The sequence below is a fragment of the Nicotiana sylvestris genome, chromosome 1 (genome assembly GCF_000393655.2).
Source record: "Nicotiana sylvestris chromosome 1, ASM39365v2, whole genome shotgun sequence".
NCBI classification, from domain to species: domain Eukaryota; kingdom Viridiplantae; phylum Streptophyta; class Magnoliopsida; order Solanales; family Solanaceae; genus Nicotiana; species Nicotiana sylvestris.
Window position 1 is genome coordinate 183990830 of NC_091057.1, and position 19804 is coordinate 184010633.

Consider the following 19804-nt stretch of genomic DNA (forward strand, 5'->3'; position numbering starts at 1 on the left):
ATGTCCCTAAGACAGCTTTCTGCACTCGGTACAGGCATTATGAGTTCTTGGTTATGTCGTTCGGGTTGACAAATGCCCCAACAACTTTTATGGATTTGATGAACCGGGTGTTCAGACCTTATTTGGATTCATTCATGATAGTCTTTATTGATGATATTTTGATATATTCCTGCAGTCGGGAGGAGCACGAGCAGCATCTTAGAGTGGTTCTTTAGACCTTGAGGGATAGTCACTTATATGCTAAATTCTCGAAGTGTGAGTTCTGGTTGAGTTCAGTTGCATTCTTGGGTCATGTTGTATCAGTAGAGGGTGTTCAGGTGGATCCGAAGAAAATTGAGGCAGTCAAGAACTGGCCTAGACCAGCATCAGCTACAGAGATTCGGAGTTTCTTGGGATTGGCAGGTTACTATCGCCGATTTGTGGAGGGGTTTTCATCTATCGCAGCCCCGATGACCAGGTTGACCTAGAAGGGTACCCAATTCAGATAGTTGGATGATTGTGAGGTGAGCTTTTAGAAGCTCAAAACAGCTCTAACTATGACACCGGTGTTGGTTTTGCCCACAGGTTCAGGGCCTTATCTAGTTTATTGTGATGCTTCTCGTGTTGGGCTTGGTGTAGTGTTGATGCAGGATGGCAAGGTTCTCGTGTTGATGCTTCTCGTGTTACACATTGCCTATGCTTCGCGATAGTTGAAGATTCATGAGAGGAACTATCCAATTCATGATTTAGAGTTGGCAGCCATAGTTCACGCATTGAAGATTTGGAGGCATTATCTCTATGGCGTGGCATGTAAGGTGTTCACGGATCACAAGAGTCTTCAGTATTTGTTCAAGCAAAAGGAGTTGAATTTGAGGCAAATAATGTGGTTGGAGTTGTTGAAGGATTATGATGTCACTATCTTATATCACCCCGGGAAAGGCCAATGTGGTGGTCGATGCCTTGAGTAGGAAGTCAGCCAGTATGGGCAGCCTTGCTTATATTTCGGTCGGTGAGAGGTCGCTTGCTTTGGATGTTCAGGCCTTGGCCAATCGATTCGTGAGGCTGGATATTTCTGAGCCTAGTCGGGTATTATCTTGCATGGTCACTCGTTCTTCTTTATTGGAGCATATCCGTGATCGGCAGTATGATGATCCCCATTTGTGCATCCTTAGAGACACGGTGCAACGCGGAGGTGCCAAGCAGGTTACCCTAGATGATGATGGAGTTTTGAGATTGCAGGGTCAAGTGTGTGTGCCAAATGTGGATGGGCTACGAGAGTTGATTTTAGAGGAGGCCCATAGCTCCCGGTACTCTATTCATCCGGGCACCATGAAGATGTATCAGGATTTCCGACAACATTATTAGTGGCGGAGAATGAAGAAGGATATCGTTTCATATGTAGCTCGGTATTTGAATTGCCAGCAGGTTAAGTACGAGCATCAGAGGCCTGGTGGTTTATTTCAGAGGATTGAGTTTCCCGAGTGGAAGTGGGAGCGGATCACTATAGATTTCGTTGTTGGACTCCCGCAGACTTGGAGGAAGTTTGATGCAGTATGGGTCATTATTGATAGGCTGACCAAGTTCATTCCTGTGGCAGTCTCCTATTCATCCAAGAGGTTAGCTGAGATCTATATCCGGGAGATTGTTCGTCTTCATGGTGTGCCTGTATCTATCATTTCGGACCGAGGTACGCAGTTTACCTCGCGTTTCTGGAGAGTAGTTCAGCGAGAGTTGGGCACCCAAGTTGAGTTGAGTATAGCATTTCATCCTCAGACGGACGGGCAGTCCGAGCGAACTATTCAGATTTTGGAGGATATGCTCCGAGCTTATGTCATCAATTTTGGAGGTTCGTGGGATCAGTTCTTGCCTTTAGCAGAGTTTATCTACAACAACAGCTACTAGTCGTGTATCCAGATGGCTCCTTATGAGGCTTTATATGGTAGGCGGTGTCGATCTCCTGTTGGATGGTTTGAACCGGGGGAGGCTCGGTTATTGGGTACGAATTTGGTTTAGGAGGCCTTGGACAAGGTCAGGATTATTCAAGATAGGCTTCGTACAGCTCAGTCCAGGCAAAAGAGTTATGCAGACCACAAGGTTCGAGATGTGGCTTTTATGGTTGGTGAGCGGGTGTTGCTCCGAGTGTCGCCTATGAAGGGTGTGATGAGATTTGGGAAGAAGGTCAAGCTTAGCCCTAGGTTCATTGGTCCGTTTGAAATTCTTGATCGAGTGGAAGAGATGGCCTATAGACTTGCATTGCCGCCGAGCTTATCAGCCGTACATCCAGTGTTTCATATGTCCATGCTTCGAAAATATCACGGCGATCCATCCCATGTGTTAGATTTCAGCACTGTCCAGTTGGACAAGGACTTGTCTTATGAGGAGGAGCCGGTAGCTATTCTAGACCGACAGGTTCGTCAGTTGAGGTCGAAGAGTTTTCCTTCTGTTCGTGTTCAGTGGAGAGGTCAGCCTCCTCAGGCATCGACTTGGGAGTCTGAGTCCGATATGCGGAGCCGTTATCCCCATTTTTTCCCCGACTCAGGTACTTCCTTCTTCTGTCCGTTCGAGGACGAACGGTTGTTTTAGATGTGGAGAATGTGGTGATTAGGTCATCACTTGTTTTAAAACGAAACTTTTGTGTTCCGAGGCCTTGAAACCCTCATTTAGAGTCACCTCGATTTGCGTACACAGCCCGGCCGCGTAGCCGGAAAGCTTAAATACGATAATATGTGAAAAATGATAAGTTTTGATTATAAAATGAGCTAATTTGACTTCGTTCAACGTTTTGGGTAAACGGACTTGGACTCGTGATTTGATGATCCTAGAGGGTCCATAGGAAAATATGGGACTTGGGCGTATGCCCGGAATCGAATTCCGAGGTCCCGAGCCGGAAAAATGAATTTCAAAGAAATTTTTTCCTGAAACTATTTAAAGAAATTTGAAATGAAATTTGATTAGAACATGATGGTACCGGGCCCATATTTTGGTTCCCGCTCCCGGTACAGGTCTTATATATGGGTTAAGTCATTTCTGTAGAGTTTGGTTGAAAAGGACGTCGTTTGACGTGATTCGGACCTAAATTACTAAATTTGATACTTGATGAAGTTTGAGAATAAAAAAAAGTTCTTGATTTTGAGGTTTGATTCATTGTTATTGAGGTTATTTTGGCGATTTGATCGCACGGATAAGTTTGTATGATGTTGTTGAGTTAGTACGTGTGTTTAGTTAGGAGCCCCGAGGGGTCGAGTGTGTTTCGGATGTGTTTCGGCAAGTTTTGGACTTAGGAAAAAGTTGTAGATTTAGAGAAGTTGCAGGCCTCTGAACCCAGGTCTCGCGGTCCGCAGTGGAAACTTCGCGGCCGCGGTAGGATGTGTGCGGTCCGCGGTGAGCAAGGCCAAGCCTCTGCGGCCGCGCTCGATTTCTTGCGGTCCACGGTGGAGCTCCGCGGCCGCAGTCCCTTTTATGCGGTCCGCGGTGGAGCTCCGCGGCCGCAGTCCTTTTTATGCGGTCCGCGGAGAGGGTCTGAGAGGAGTATAAATAGGCGGGATTTTCAACCATTTTTCATTTTTTTCAAAACTCCAAAAACATAAGAGGCGATTTTTCAAACAACCTTTCTTTTCCAAATCAATTGTAAGTCACTTTTAATTAGTTTTATTCAATCATTAACATCTTTTAACATGATTTCAACTTCAAATCAATAATTTTCATGGGGGAAATTGGGTGTTTTGGGTAGAACCTAGGTTTTTCAAAAATTGGGGATTTGGACCTCGATTTGAGGTCCAATTTCAAAACAAATTACATATTTGGGCTCTTAGGGGAATGGGTAATCGGGTTTTGACCACGTGGACCCGGGGCGATTTTGACTTTTTGGGTAAAACTTTGGAAAACTCATTTTCATGCATTCAAATTGATTCATTTAGCATTTATTGATATAATTAAGTAACTTGTGGCTAGATACGAGCGAATTGGCGGAGGAATCGAGGGGTAGAGCTATAATTGAAGCTTGAGTTGTGTTCGTGGCATCGAGGTAAGTGTTTGGTCTAACCTTAGCTTGAGGGATTAAAAGTTGTGTCCTATTTGCTATTTGCTTTTTGTCGAGTACAACGTATAGGCATGGTGATGAGTATATATATGTTGGTGTCAAACATGACCGTGAGTCTTATCTTGTCGTTGTATTTATTGTAGAAATCGAGTGTTCTTTCATACTTTATTAAGTTTCTGATAGAATTGATATGTTTCCCCGAAGCATGTTTTCCCCTCCCTTTTAAAACTGTTATTACCTATTTATATTTTTGCTGTATATTATATAACTGCACAAGTTTATCTGGAGTATGGTCCTAGACTCGTCACTACCTCGCCGGGGTTAGGTCTGGCACTTACCAGCACATGGGGTCGGTTGTGCTGATACTACACTCTGTATTCTATGCAGATACCGGAGTAGCCTTTGGTCAGTAGCAGTAGCTCGAGAGCCAGCCTTCAGTCCACCGAGACACCGAGGTAGCCTTGCAGGCGTCCGCAGGCCCGGCGTCTCCTCTATCTCATGTATTCGAGACAAACAGTGTTATATTTCTTTCAAACGGTTGAATTTAGTACTCTTAGTAGTCCGTGGATGTTGTGACACCAGGTTCTGGTTAGAGGCACGTGATGGTCTGTGAGACATTTTCGTTTCCTATTATTTAAGACTTCCGCTAAATTTCATATTCCGCTGTTATTTAACTGTTTATTCTCTTGTTAATATAATTGGTAAGAAGTTTTAAAATAAAGGAGTTAATGATTTCTAAGTTCATGGCTTGCTTAGCTTCTACGAGTAGGCGCCATCACAACTCCCGAGGGTAGGAAATACGGATCATGACAGCGACAAACCAGACAACACCGTCTCCCTTGAAATAATTATTCAAGAAGAAAAAATGCATTCTTTTTTAGTTGCATTTATTTTTTCAATCAATTTGACTACAATCTCCATCTTCTGCTTTGTACCATGAAATTCATTAGGTTACGCATGTATTTAATCAAATACAATTTTAATTTTTATGATCTAGATGGAGATACCTCGAATAATAAAGGATTTAATTTAGTAATGGGATTGCATATATAGTTCTTAATGAATTTTACAGTTGAAGAAAAGTCGATTTATGACAAAATTATGAGGGTAATGACTGAAGCCAAAAGTGGATTCTTCTTTTTGTATAGTTATGGAGGAACTGGAAAGATTTTTGGTTAGTTTGTATGAGTCCACCAAACAGTAGAGTACCTGGTCCTCTATGAGATTAAGCTGAGAATGCTGATAAAACTGTAAGTAAAGAAGAGAAGGAATTTTTACGTGGAAAAAGTCCACACAAGGGGATCAAAAAACCACGACCTACACTTATAGGTTTTTAACTTCAATAACTTGCAATCTCTCTATTACAAGCCACTTTGTAATAACCATATTACAAAGACTTCAACTAACTTGCGATGCTCTCACCGCAAGCCACTTTGTGACTCTTCTAATTACAAAGACTTTAAACTTATGACTAATCCTAGTCACAACATAAACTCGCAAGTTTACGGATTTTGGTTTTCCTAAGACAAAGCTTCTAAGAAAGCAAAATAGGAGATACAATGAAGAACAAATAACAAGATTACAACTCAACTACGGATATACATAAACTAATTATGAAACTGATCCTTAGTGGAGTTGTCTTCTTTTTCTTGACACACCAGTGACTTCAATGCCGGATGAATACTGTTATGCTTGAGAGAATATCACTGAATGCATAAGTGAAGTGTTGTGCCTTGTACCAAGTTGTTATATCACAATAGATAGTGATATCAATTCTTGGTACACGCTTCTTCCCAATGAAAAGTGACTGCTGCATTGTCTGCTGCACAGTCACTTTTGTGCAGTTGCGTTCCAGCTGTATAGTTGACTTGTATTTCTGTTAGAGAACACTAAGGTACCAGGTCCTAGTTGTGTTCCTCTTTTATAACAGTTGCGAGATAGTCACTTTTTGTTGTTATGTTCTAGCTGTGCAATTGACTTGTACTTCTGTCAGAGAACCCCAAGGGACTAGATCCCTGTTGTGTTCCTCTTTATAATATTTGCGTACAGTCACCGACTTGTACTTATGTCGGAGAACCCTAAGGGACCAGGTCACCAGGTCCCTGTTGCGTTCCTCCCTGAGGTTGTTCATTCATTTGCTAAAGATCATACTGGACATTATTCATTTGAAATGTATACCATGTGGGTCAGGTTCTCTGTTTGGATCTTTGCAATAAGTCTGTTAGATCATCAAAACATAAGAAGCATAAGACAAAGACATTGAAAAACCATCACTTTTATTTGGAAGACTCAGTCTTATGGCATACGATCTAGAGGAGACATCGTGTTAACTGTTGCATATAGTGGAATTGCATCTCTTTTGTTACCAGGTGGTAGAACAGATCATTCGAGATTTGCAATCGCTCTCAATCCAACTGAAGATTCAACGTGCAATATAAAACAAGGTAGTCCTCTAGCAAATTTGATTATAAAGACAAAGTTGATTATTTGGGATGAGACACCGATGATGCATAAATATTATTTTAAAGCTCTTGATCAAACTCTTAGAGATATTCTTAGATTTAAAGACACATTCAGTGCTGATAAACCTTTAGGAGGTAAAACGGTTGTTCTTGGTTGCGACTTCAGACAAATTTTGCAATATCACTGCAAAAGGATTTGGCAAGATATTGTTAACGCTACTCTTAATTCGTCGTATTTGTGGACCCACTGTGAAGTCTTAAATCTAACAAAAAATATTAGGTTACAAAGAGATTAGTTAGATACACATTTGGATGAGTTAAAAAACAATTCTTAATGGATTTTAGCAATCGGTGATGGAAGGATTGGGAGTTTCATTGATGGCATTGAGAAAGGCCAAATCCCGAATGATCTTCTCATAAATAATTGTGATGATCCAATATCGACAATTGTTGAAAGTACATATCCAGATTTCTTTAACCATTCCAGTGACTTTGATTACCTCCAGCAAAGAGCAATTCTTGCTCCGACTGTTGATATGGTGGAGTCGATCAATGAATATATGGTTTCACTCAATCAAAGTCCCGAGAAGACATATTTGAGTTCTGATATAGTTTGTATGTCTGATCATTCTTTTTAAGCTTTGGAGCACGTACATACACCCGAATTCCTAAACAATATTAAATGTTCTGGAATTCCAAATCACTCTATTACTTTGAAGGTTGGTGTTCCTGTGATATTGCAAAGAAATATAGACCAGTCATCAGGATTGTGTAATGGCACGAGGTTGATCATCACAAGACTTGAAAATCAGGTTATTGAATCCAAGGTTTTATCGAGTAATATTGCTGGACAAAAAGTGTTTATCTCGAGAATGACGTTGATGCCATCAGATGCAAGAATACCTTTTAAGTTCCAGCGAAGATAATTTCCAATTGTTGTATATTTTGCCATGACAATTAATAAAATTCAAGACCAGTGATTGTCTCATGTGGGATTATTTTTGAAGAAGTCAATATTTACTCATGGACAACTGTATGTTGCTCTTTCACGCGTGACGAGTAGAAAAGGGTTGAAGATTTTAGTTTATGATGATGATGGCCAAATAATAAATGAATCAAGAAATGTGGTGTATAAAGAAGTTTTCCGTAATTTAGTTTGAGATGAATCTATGATGGAGTTATCAAGTATTTACAATATATTTTTCTGATTTCTATAATTGCTTTAACTTTTGAGTAAATATTACTGTTGATTATATTTTCATTGTATAGTAGTTGTAGATGAATAATAATAATCATATAAAATATGAGAATTTCCTATAACAAGTGAACCTGGGTACTTATCCAAAAAAGGAGAAGAAAATAAACAAGTGCGACCTGATTTTAGCTCTGGAAGTAGTAATGTATCTGTATGTCTTGGGTGATATAAAACATTACCATTTCAGGAGAAATAGCTTTGGATATCTCTGTTATTCTTTCTTATACTGAAAATTACAGGAAAAAGAAGACGTTCTTTCGGTCTAAGTGATGGATTTCGTGGAAATAAATAAAAATTAAGGGATATTTTAGGATTTTTGATTCTTAATTTCATCTTGGTTACCCATATAAGTGATGTTTGTTGCAAGATTGTATTTTTTTCTCCTTTCTGCTGCGAATTTACTGTTTCAAAACTTTATCTTTTTGCTTATGATCTACAATTTCAGTTTTCTGCAGGTAATGAGGTGGACTTGATGTTCAGGAAATAATAGAGAATTTTTTTGTACAGTTGTTTAGGATGAAGTTACTCTGAAGGCCCAATCTTTAGGCAATTGATAGGTTCAATACTCTCAAATTGGACATTCAACCTTTTTGTGGTTTCTTTTAGTTTGGAAAAACTGTGGTTCATAAGCCATAAACCTCCCCATGTTTTGTTTGCCGATTTTATAGAAGTTGCTACACAATTGAGCATCTGTCTTCTTTTTCATCTAAAGATGGTAATGAATGGCTCAAGAAGAATAGCTTATAACTAAATTTAGAGCCATATAAAACACAGGACAATGACGTGTTATACTACTGCATTGTGTAGCTAGTAGAGGAGTTGATTTGATTTATTCTAATTCCGGGGATATTTTTGTTTCTCAACTACTGTTTATATTGAAGTCTCCTTCTTTCCTGACATAAACGACCACCGAAACAATTAATGGAATTCTTTTTTTTGATAACTTATTTTGGTGTTTAATTGCAAGGTTTACTAATGAATTGTATATCTTTTCTGGAATTCCACTTCAGCTAAAACAAATGGACCAACAATTGGATATGTATAAATTTAGTTTTTTGGACCTATGCTTTAGAACAAATTATATTGATCTACCCGTTGATTAAAATAACCTCGATTTTATTTGTTCATTAAACCGAGAAAGATGAAGATAAATCATAAAGTCTTGATGATAGCCTATGCACCTACAATTGATGGGTATACTATGAATGTTCCAGTTAAGGCCTTAGAGCTATTTTGGAGATGAGTTGAAGAAGTAAAAGCACATGAGGTAGGACAATTATCCATAAAATATCTCTTAATTTTAATGCTAGCAGTATTTGATTTCCTATGTATAAGGTTGTAGAACTGATTCATAATTGTGTTATCTGTTCTGGTTTGGTGCTGCTTTTCTTTCATTGCACTCTATGATGTATGTCATTTAGCGTTTATTAGGCTTACATGATTCCAAGCTTACTCTTGCTGTTTATTTTAAATCATATTCTTTTTTTTTTGAAAAATATTATGTTCTATATAGTCAAATGCCTTGAATAAGAGAATCTATAACTCAAGTAAGAGAAATTATAAAAAGATGGGTGAAAAAGTACTACTATTTGTCTGAATAAAGCGGAAAAGTACAATTTACTGCATCTCAGTGATCACATGATAAACTTTACATGATTATGAATAACCTTGTCAATCAACTACAACACAAATAAATAAAGTTCCAAATCTAAAGTAATTTAAAATAGAGTCTTGATTTTATGGATCATTTTAGAAATTTAAAGTAGATGGCTTTTTTGAGAGAGAGGGATACTGTTTTGATTGTTTTTTGTTGTTCTAAATCTTGGCTTTGTGAGATTGTCGCGAAAAAAAGATAATCAACTATAAGGGCCAGGAAAAGATTCTGCTCGGCTAAAATTAAGAAATCCTCAACTTTAAGTGGCATTATGTCTTTGCAGAAAGCTCTTTTACATCCACAAGGGGATTTGTTTTCCAACATTATAAAGTGTATTTAATTTTGTTTCATTTTTACCTCCTGGTGAAATATCGAACGTTGGCTGTCCGAAGAGTCTTGCTGCTTTCCGTTTTTCTGTTTTGTCATTGAAATAATCTACCGGTTGCAGATTGTTGATGGAAGACTAATTTTTGTGGAAGTTGTTGAGAATACACAAGCTAACAAAAAACAAAACATTTGGTGAATAACTTTCTTATAATTTAGCATTTGCATCATGGGAGAATTTTTGGCTATTGCTTAATCCACCAGGGAAATGGTGATGTTTCATTATGTATATCTTGGTGTGATGAAATATTTATTTAATTTGTTTAGCCTACCCAAGATATTGAAGCTTCTAAGTTGAGGACAAAATGCAAGCAAATTTATAGAAAACTACTCCATGAAATAAGAAGCAGAGCAGAGGGCACATGATCGATAAGTCCAAATATATATATATATATATATATATATATATATACAGCTTGGCCATATCAATATTAGATAGTCATAGTCACCCCTAATCCGCATTTGTGCTCTCTAGCACGATCTAACAGTGATATTTATTATATTTTCCATAGTGCTGCCTCACTTTCGTATCCAAGCTTGGAGTCAAAAGACAACATTTCTTTGCTCATAGTCATTCATTGAGGTCACTTCGTTCATTTCTATATCCATTGAAGTAGAGATGTAAGAAACCACAATCATATACAATCTTGAGAGTGTTAGCTCCATCTTTGGATACAATTGGAATAGTTTAACAGTTGTGTAATAATACACGAAAGATTTGAGTTTTCAGTTAGCTGAATATACCATGATAAGAATGAAGCATACAAATTAGTTGTAACATTACTGTTTAATTTCTGTTCATATTGCATTCTTGCATTTGTAGTATATATTTTTACTGGCTAGAGTACACCTATGAATGATATTATCACTTTTAACTCTTGGAATATTTCACAATTTATATCTCATTTCAAGAAAGCTAGTAGTGTCATACCATACTTTAAATAGAATTCAAATGAGCAAATAATTAAGAGCAATATTATTATGCTAATATATTTTTTTTACAATTCGCGCAGCGCGGGTACGTATACTAGTTTATATGAATTCAAAAAAGTTAAGTTTTCATACATATAATTACCACTTAATTACGTAAAATATATTCTTGTTTTAATTTTTAACTACAAATATTACATTTTTAAATTTTATATAAACAGCATATACTTAATTGTCATTTACGCACCTTGGAAACGTTAAAAAAACCCAAACAATGGTTAGGGATGAAAGGTACTATATCCTAATGTTCCATACGACGTCGTTGTTCTGCAGCTAAACCCCTCGTCTATAATCTCCACTGGTTCACCTAAACCCTAACCACAACCTCCACACTCCATGGAAAACGAAACCCTAACGGACTCGTCGCCGGCGGCGACTACGACGGAGCATCCGGAAGCTCCAGTACAACAACCTTCATCGAACACCGATGACGGAGGAGTAAGTCAACCATTTAGAACTCCAGAAGAGTTAGTAGCTAAAGCCATAGCTCCTGTGAAGAGGGAGTATCTTCGCCCTCCACCATCTAGACCTTCAAACAACAAAGACAGCAACAACAGCACCGTCGGAGTCGAAAACGACGATGCAGCTGAGGCCAAAAGCGCTCCTATTCTTAAGGAGAAGAAATCCAAACGCCAAATTAAACGTGAACGCCGTCAGGTGATTCTAATTATTTAAAAAGCTTATTTTTGACGAATTTAAAAGTCAAACTATTTGTCTTTATTGGAATGAAGTATCCTAAATAGAATGGAATGCATATAGAGGATACGTATAGAGTGTGGAATTGAAATTTTCTCTTCAAAAAGTTCCATTTTAGCTGAAGATAATTTTATAACTGATATTTGTGTGATTGTTTTCCCGGAAACAGCCTCTCCCCCTCTGGGGTAGGGGTAGGGGTAAGGTCTGCTGCGTACAAGACCCCACTGTCGGGATTTTACTGGGTTGTTGTTGTTATATTTGTGTGATTGTCAAAACATTACCCGCACCGGCATCTGGTGAATATAGGACATGTACCCTTCATACACACATTTATCAAACCATGGTTCAATGATATGTATTTTTACTTCGATTTTAACAGCTAAGGATTAATTGCTTGGTTTGGTGAAACACTGGGTGTGGTAAGTATTCTTTCATACCGACAGTTATCACTTAACCATGATTAGATGATATATATCTTTACTTTAATTTTTAACTGCTAGGTTAAGTTGTTTGGCTTGCTGTAAACACTGGTCGAGTAAATATTTACTGTTGTGATTGTGCATTTTAAGATTTTGGTTGGTATAATCACTCATAAGAAATAGAAAAAAGAGATTGTGGTTGGTGTGGTTATTTTATAGTAAATGAAATGCTTGAAATGATTGCAGGAACAAAAATCACCATTGCATATCTGTCCCGAGGTGGCCAAAACTGGAAAAGTTAGTGCGTGCCCCTATAGTGACAAATGTCGGTTTAGTCATGACTTGGAAGCTTTTAAAGCTGAGGTAAATTAAGAAATAATATCATAGTTATCGTTATGATGCTGTTATGTGATCCCGTAAAATTACAATCTTTGCTGTTGTTTTGAATGCAGAAACCAGCTGATATAGAGGGTAGTTGCCCTTTTCTAGTTTATGAAGGGCCATGCCCTTATGGATTGGCTTGTAGGTTTGCAGGGACCCACGAAGATGATGTTTCAACTCAAACTGAGAAGATATCTAGGAAGAGTTCTGAACTAAATTTTTTTAATAAGGACACTCAGAAACTTCTGTGGAAAAACAAAATGAAGTTTCCGAAGGCTGAAGCCACTCTCAAACTTCTTGGACTTAAGGTTTGTGCCTCCCACCTTTTTTTCTTCCATTCTTCAATATCAGTTTTAGGGGAAAAAGGTGATTCTTTATTAGACAAGCTTCAAATTTTAGCTTAATGTACAAGATGTGTGACCATTAGGAAGCAGTATCATACCTCTATGTTTTTCTGTCTCTGGATTATTTCTCATGTTCATTTGAATTTCTTATCGCAGGGCCATCCGAAAGATAAAATATTGGTTGATAAAGAGGAAAATGGCGAAGTTGTGCTAAAAGAGCCAGCCACTGATACCAAAACAGACAGCAATGAAGCTGCTAGTGACTGCTCTAATAAAGTGGAGATCACTCCTTCCATTTCACCAGAAGATGATGTAGTTGAAAATAATTTGGCTGATGATATTAGACCTTTAAAAAAGGCAAAATCATCAATCGATGAAATTTGTTCCTCCCAAGCTAGCAATGGTTAATAGATGCTTTATTCCTTTATGAGCATTCAGGTTGTTTTATAGAGAGGTGAAACCTCGTGTAGCTGATCTTATGTACTTTGACAGGTTCAAGTGTCCAGGGGGAAGTTCTTGACAGCAATTGTGACGTGAATAAATCAGACCCAACTGCTGACATGGTTACCGATTCTGATAAAAGCCTAAAATTGCACCCCCGTGAAAAAAAGCTTATTGATTTTCGGGATAAGCTCTATCTTGCGCCTTTGACCACAGTTGGGAATCTGCCTTTTCGGAGAGTTTGCAAGGTACTAGGAGCTGATGTAACATCTGGTGAGATGGCAATGTGCACAAATCTTTTGCAGGTCAGTCACTGCTAATTGTGGATGGGATAAACATAAGTTATCATTAAATCTATTCATGAATGCCTCAAAATAGAATCAGAATGAGAGTGAGACTGGTGAAAAGCTTTTGCGGTGGTGATTGTTTAATGGTTAGGGGGATGAAATGCCATAACTTGTAAGTACTAGCTGAGAAATGCTATTGTAGAATTTGTATATATTTTGTTGAGAAGGTCAAATTTGCATATATTTCTTTGTTAACTTTTGACACATAAATTCGTGGAGATGTGCGATATGTAGGAGATCAGTTTTGTGTTAGTTGCTGGCCTATTGTATTTGTACCATCTTGCTACCTTTTTTATTTAATAAAATTTTACCTTATCAAAAAAAATAAAAATCGTGGAGATGCAACTGGTTTGGATGTGGGTGTGTCATACTTGGCCTTCTATAAGAAATAAATAACATCTTCCCTGCCTCATCCTCAAGTTAAGAGAACCGCCTGGAATGATTTTGTACAGGGGTACATAACTTGTTCAGTTTATGGACATGTAACTTTTGGCTTCTTTGAGAATTAATAATCTTTGCCTCTCATCCCTGTCTTACCATTTTCCATCTAAAGACTTTTCATTCACTTGGGTAACATTCTTGAACTTAAGTACCAATTAACTCGCGCCTTATGGCTAATGTAGGGGCAAGCATCTGAGTGGGCACTGCTGAGACGGCATTCTTCCGAGAATTTGTTTGGTGTTCAGATTTGTGGAGCTTATCCAGACACTGTTACAAAGACAGTTGAGCTTATAGAACAAGAATGCTCTGTGGATTTCATTGATATTAACATGGGATGCCCGATTGATATTGTAGTTAACAAGGGTGCTGGATCAGCTCTTCTTACAAAACCAATGCGGATGAAGAGTGTAGTAGAAGCTGCTTCAGCAACAGTTGATATACCAATAACTATCAAGGTAGGATGATCTGCTTTGCCTTTTGTTTTGTATTATTGGAGACCAACCTTTCACGGCGTAGGTATTTGGCATTATGATACAATTCCCAGTTCCCACCCTAGTGTAGGCTATTGCTTTTCTATGTTTGTCTTGTTCAAAGATCTGGTTCCCACGTGCCCGTGGTTCTTAAAGAGATGTGCAGAGATGCTTGACAATGTAACTTTTTCCTGCTTTAGGTAAGAACTGCTTATTTTGAGGGAAAGAATCGCATTGATTCTCTCATAGCAGATATTGGTAATTGGGGTGCAACTGCAGTTACCATACATGGTAGATCACGTCAACAGCGCTATAGTAAACTTGCTGACTGGGATTACATATACCAATGTGTACAAAGAGCCCCCAAGTCTTTACAAGTCCTTGGAAACGGTGATGTATTTTCTTATTTAGACTGGAACAAGCACAAAACTGACTCCCCTGAGCTTTCCACATGTATGATCGCCCGAGGTGCATTGATAAAGGTTTGTAGTAAGATCTTTTCTGCTCCCTATTTCCGTTGTGTAAAACTTGTTACGGTTGCATGTTCATTCTATTTGTGCCTCTGAGGGTCTATCTGCACTAAGCAGCACTTCCTAATTTTGCAGCCGTGGATATTTACCGAAATCAAGGAACAGAGGCACTGGGACATTACATCTGGGGAGCGGCTAGATATCTTGAAGGATTACGCACGATTTGGCCTTGAACACTGGGGTTCTGATTCAAAAGGTATATAGTTATGTTCATAAATATTATGGATCAGTAAGAAGTTTGTCTGGTAAATCTACCAAGATATTAATTGCTGCAACCTATTGGAAACATGCCTTAAAGATGATCTATCATGTTATATACTTATATTTGCATCCATGTTTACTCTTCATGAAACTGAGTGCCTTAACCTTTACATCTCCTAATCTACATCTCGTGATCATGTTTGGTTCTTTCATCAGATATATAAGAAATTGAGATAGCTTGGGAATAACTACATCAATGCAAAGAGTTTGTGCAGGCTTCTAAACTCTGCTCTATATCTGGCCTTTCATAGCAGAATAGATGCAATCGATACTGTTCACTGCCTATATCCTTAAGAATATAGTATGCTTCTGTCAGGTTGACTTGTCAATATATTAGGGAAGTTCCACATTAGATTAGACCATTGTATATGTGAGCAATGATGTCTTCTTATTTTCTTTGTTATCCATTTTACACTAGCAATGACTTATGTATCCTATACATTCTATGGTTGTTCATTCACCCGAGGTTTTCTTGAATCTCTGTAAAGGCGTAATTGGCAGGATCTACGAGTATGTTAATAGAAGCTTTCCATATGTGTCTTGAAAAAATGGGGTTTCTCTCTCTAGATTTTATTCTCATTTGCTGGTGATTTGCTTTCTTTGCTATATTCTTCTACTGGAAAGATCTTGAAGAGAATTAATGTTATGATTGGCCATACCTGATGTTTGCCCTAAATGAGCACAGGAGTGGAGACGACCAGACACTTTTTGTTGGAGTGGCTTAGTTACACATGTCGGTATGTTCCAGTTGGCCTGTTAGAAATTATCCCACAAAGAATAAATTGGCGACCACCCTCATACTACGGTAGGGATGACCTCGAGACACTAATGGCCTCTGATTCTGCTGCAGACTGGGTACGTAATTTACCTTTCGTAGATAGCAAATTGTTAGGTGTGTAAAACACATACTATTCTTTCAATTTAACGTGCTATATATTCCCTCGACAGATAAGGATATCCGAAATGTTACTAGGCAAGGTTCCTGCTGGCTTTTCGTTTGCACCAAAGCACAAGTCCAATGCTTATGACAGAGCAGAGAATGGCTAATATCATTTTGTCGCTGTTGCTATTGGTCTGATACTAATTTTTGCTGCACCTCAGCAAGGACGGCTCCACCCGTAGGCCCAATAAAGCTCTTGCTTTAGGCCCCAAAAAATCAAGGCCCCTAAAATTATTTCTATTTGATAGTATAAAATATGTAATTCAAATAATTATTACAGTTTTTGTTCATGATAAGTAAATTTCTTTAACCATTTGTTGTCCGCTGGTTACCAATAATTAATCACATAATTCTTACTTTATACCATTTTCAGGGATTTGGTTGAGATAATTATAGATGAATGTGGTATTAAACTGTCTTTTTTGTTATTTGTAGAAGACTTGAGGTACTTGCTTTATATTGCTTTTAGTAGAAGTATTTTTTTATATTTTCATTTAGCAGTACTTCCAACCATGATACATTAGATAGTTAATAGTTATTATAGAGTAAGCACAGAACGTAAGTCCTATATTGGATCAGTTTTGCAATTTTAGAATACAGTATTAGTGTAACATGTGCTAATGAATCACAGTTTTTAGCTCAACCAAAAATATTTTCAGGTACTAGTCAATATACATATATTATACACTAATTATTTATAATATATACATCTATCAGCGGGTGACTATTTAAGTTAATTCTCATTGAAGAATTATTCTACAAATATCAATGATAGCATATGTTCTATATAGAATATTTCAAGTTGATGTATTGTATAGGATTGCGTTCGAGGCTCCTCGAATTATGGATAGTGGCTTCTCCTCGATGAATGAAGCTTGCTTCGATATTTTGAATTCATTCTTTGCATCTGCTAGTTTTTTCCATCTCAATTAATTTGTCTAAGATGGTTGTATCTAATTTTTCCTCCTCGTTTTGTCATCTTCTTGAAAATATTGGATCGAGACTGTATGCAATTTTTATGTTTGGACTATCAATGGAAGTAGTTTGTTTCAGTTGCATCGCGAAGAACAATATTGGCAAATGGTTGTAGATTGAACTTACTGACTTTTGGTGGAAGAACGTAGCCAGCAAAAGAGTTGGAAGGTCACAAGGATTGAGATGGGAAAATTGAGCAAATAAATTTGTTCAATGGCCAAAATGGAGGTATACATATGTTAAAACAGAGTTGGCACAAGCTCCTACTGGAGATAAAGGTGCATTCTTGGATTTGTTCATTTTAAATTTTATCTAAATCAGTATCACAAGTAATTTTGCTTTAAAATTTGGGCAGTTAAGTTGGAAAATGCTGTTGCTGATGCAATGACAACCTTCAAATAGCAGTGGGAAGCAGTAACTTGACTGGACAATGAGATTGGTCAGCTATTGCTATAATCCTGTTATATTAACACTTTATGCCTGGTGGACAAACTCAATAATGTTGTTTTTTGGCATATCAACTACTAAATCATTAACCATCGTCTAAGACGTAAAACTTCTCAGAGGCCAATTATTGGGATAAACAAATAGACGAAAGACAAAGAGAAAAAGGAAAAATAGATCAGTAGAATCATGTGGCATTCCAAATAGAAAAAGAGACTTCATTGAAACTTATAATTTCTATGGTCAAGCATTAGAAATCCAAAGCAAAAACTAAAGCAAACATGGAAAAGAAAGTTTAGCTGGTTCTAACTTCATTCAAGATAGTCTTTTGAACCCTACTACTTCCTGGTAGCCATCCACCATCAATGGAATCCATATCTCCACTTAATCCATCATCCATGAAATCCCCTATCCTTTTAACCTTACCCGTCGGCTCGACTGGGTAATTGCCCGAAAAGCAAGCATAGCAAAAGCTTTTAGAATCATTGCCTAAGAGCTTATTCAAGCTATCCATTGGCAGAAAAGCAAGCGAATCCGATCCAATGAACTCCTTAATCTCCTCCACACTCATCCTATTTGATATCAACTCATCTGAACTAGGAGTATCCACTCCATAATAACAAGAAGCTATAATTGGTGGGCTTGCAATCCTCATATGAACCTCTTTCGCACCCGCCTCCTTTAACAGCCTCACAATCTTGGACGAGGTCGTTCCTCTAACGATCGAATCATCCACGACCACAACTCTTTTTCCCTCCAACACCGCCCTAACCGGCGACAGCTTAAGCTTCACCCCGAAATCCCTTATCTTCTGCGATGGCTCGATGAACGTCCTACCAACATAATGCGACCTAATCAAACCTTGTTGAAACGGTACCCCTGCTTTAGCAGCATAACCGAGCGCAGCCACGACACCCGAGTCAGGAACTGCTATCACAACATCACATTCCACGGGAGCTTCAGTAGCAAGAATCTCCCCGAAAGCACGCCTAGACTCGTACACAGACCTCCCAAACACGACCGAATTAGGCAGAGCAAAGTAAATATGCTCAAAGATACAAGATTTACGCTCGGGATGAGGCATCAAACAAATAGACTGAACCCCATCTTTATCCACAACAACAACCTCACCAGGATTCACCTCCCTCTCATAAGTAGCCTCAATCAAATCCAAAGCACACGTCTCAGACGCGAAAACAACAGCACCATTACTTCTCCTACCCATAACCAATGGCCTAAACCCATGAGGATCCCTTACGGCAACCAACTTATCCTCAGTAACAAACACCATAGAATAAGCACCTTCAATTTTTTCACAAGCCTCAACAATCCTCAATAAAAATGGCCTAGCTTTAGATATAGCAATAAGGTGAAGTACAACCTCAGTATCAGAACTTGTATTAAAAATTGACCCATTTTCCTCTAGTTCACTACGCAGTAACTTATAATTCACTAAATTACCATTATGGGCAACACCAACTGACCCAAATTTATAACTAGCAACAAAAGGCTGAACATTTTTTAACATAGAAGAGCCAGCAGTAGAGTACCTTACGTGGCCAATTGCCATGTCACCAGGGAGTTGGTCAAGCTTTGACTCATTGAACACGTCGGATACTAACCCAACACCTGTAATTGACTTAAGAACGTCGTCGTTAACGGCGACAATGCCGGCGCCTTCTTGGCCACGGTGTTGAAGCGCGTGAAGTGCTAAATAGCAAAGGCGTGAAGCTTCTGAGTCGCCATAGATGCCCACAACGCCGCACTCTTCACGGGGTTTATCGTCATCGTCAAAATAGGAGTCCAAGGTATTGTCAGCTGATTTCTTAAACGAAATGACGTCGTTTAAGGGGTTTTTGGAAGAGGCGGTGATGAGAGTTCTGTAGGGTTTAGGATGGGTTTTAGGGGATAAAGATAAGAGCTTTTGAGATAGGGAGCAAAAGGGTTTGTCAAGGGGCTGTGAAAGAGGAGATTTGTTGGTGGCGGCGGCAGAGGCGGTGGAGACGGTGGCGGCCATGGGTGGTGGGAAAAATGAGGACAGAAGGAAAAGCAAGTGGGGGGCTATGTGAATAGCCAAAGAGGCTGAGCTAGGTTTTGGTGGTTATATGGGGTTTGTGTGTGGAGTGAAAATGCCGTAGGGCAAAACCGACGTGTGGTGAGAGTGGGCTCTCTCACTGCAGAATCTAATTGGTTAACTTTTTTTAGCTTATGGTGATAGTGATAGAAGGATTTGGGTCACCACAGAATAAAATTGTTAAAACTTTAGGGGTCGTTTGGTTGGAATCGGATTTATACCGGTATAAGTTATGCCAGTATAAATTATATTGAGATAAGTTATGCTGGGATTGTTGT

General features: G+C 38.4%; 2 protein-coding genes and 1 pseudogene across 2 annotated transcripts; 2 read left to right on the forward strand and 1 right to left on the reverse strand.

The window, feature by feature from the left end:
* The first annotated feature begins 6083 nt into the window (after positions 1-6083).
* On the forward strand, positions 6084-7640 carry LOC104219353 (uncharacterized; annotated as a pseudogene).
* A 3377-nt stretch (positions 7641-11017) lies between these two features.
* Positions 11018-16399, forward strand: LOC104219352 (tRNA-dihydrouridine(47) synthase [NAD(P)(+)]-like). Its single transcript, XM_009770026.2, has 10 exons — positions 11018-11420; positions 12125-12241; positions 12331-12567; positions 12760-13006; positions 13096-13349; positions 14015-14287; positions 14503-14784; positions 14908-15028; positions 15779-15948; positions 16042-16399. The coding sequence occupies exons 1-10, from the start codon at positions 11100-11102 to the stop codon at positions 16138-16140; spliced, it is 2121 nt and encodes a 706-aa protein (XP_009768328.1). The 5' UTR covers positions 11018-11099; the 3' UTR covers positions 16141-16399.
* A 1245-nt stretch (positions 16400-17644) lies between these two features.
* LOC104219351 (amidophosphoribosyltransferase, chloroplastic-like) lies at positions 17645-19545 on the reverse strand. The gene has a single exon (XM_009770025.2). It carries the CDS (start codon positions 19467-19469, stop codon positions 17748-17750), a length of 1722 nt encoding a protein of 573 aa, XP_009768327.1. The 5' UTR covers positions 19470-19545; the 3' UTR covers positions 17645-17747.
* Between the last annotated feature and the right edge of the window lie 259 nt (positions 19546-19804).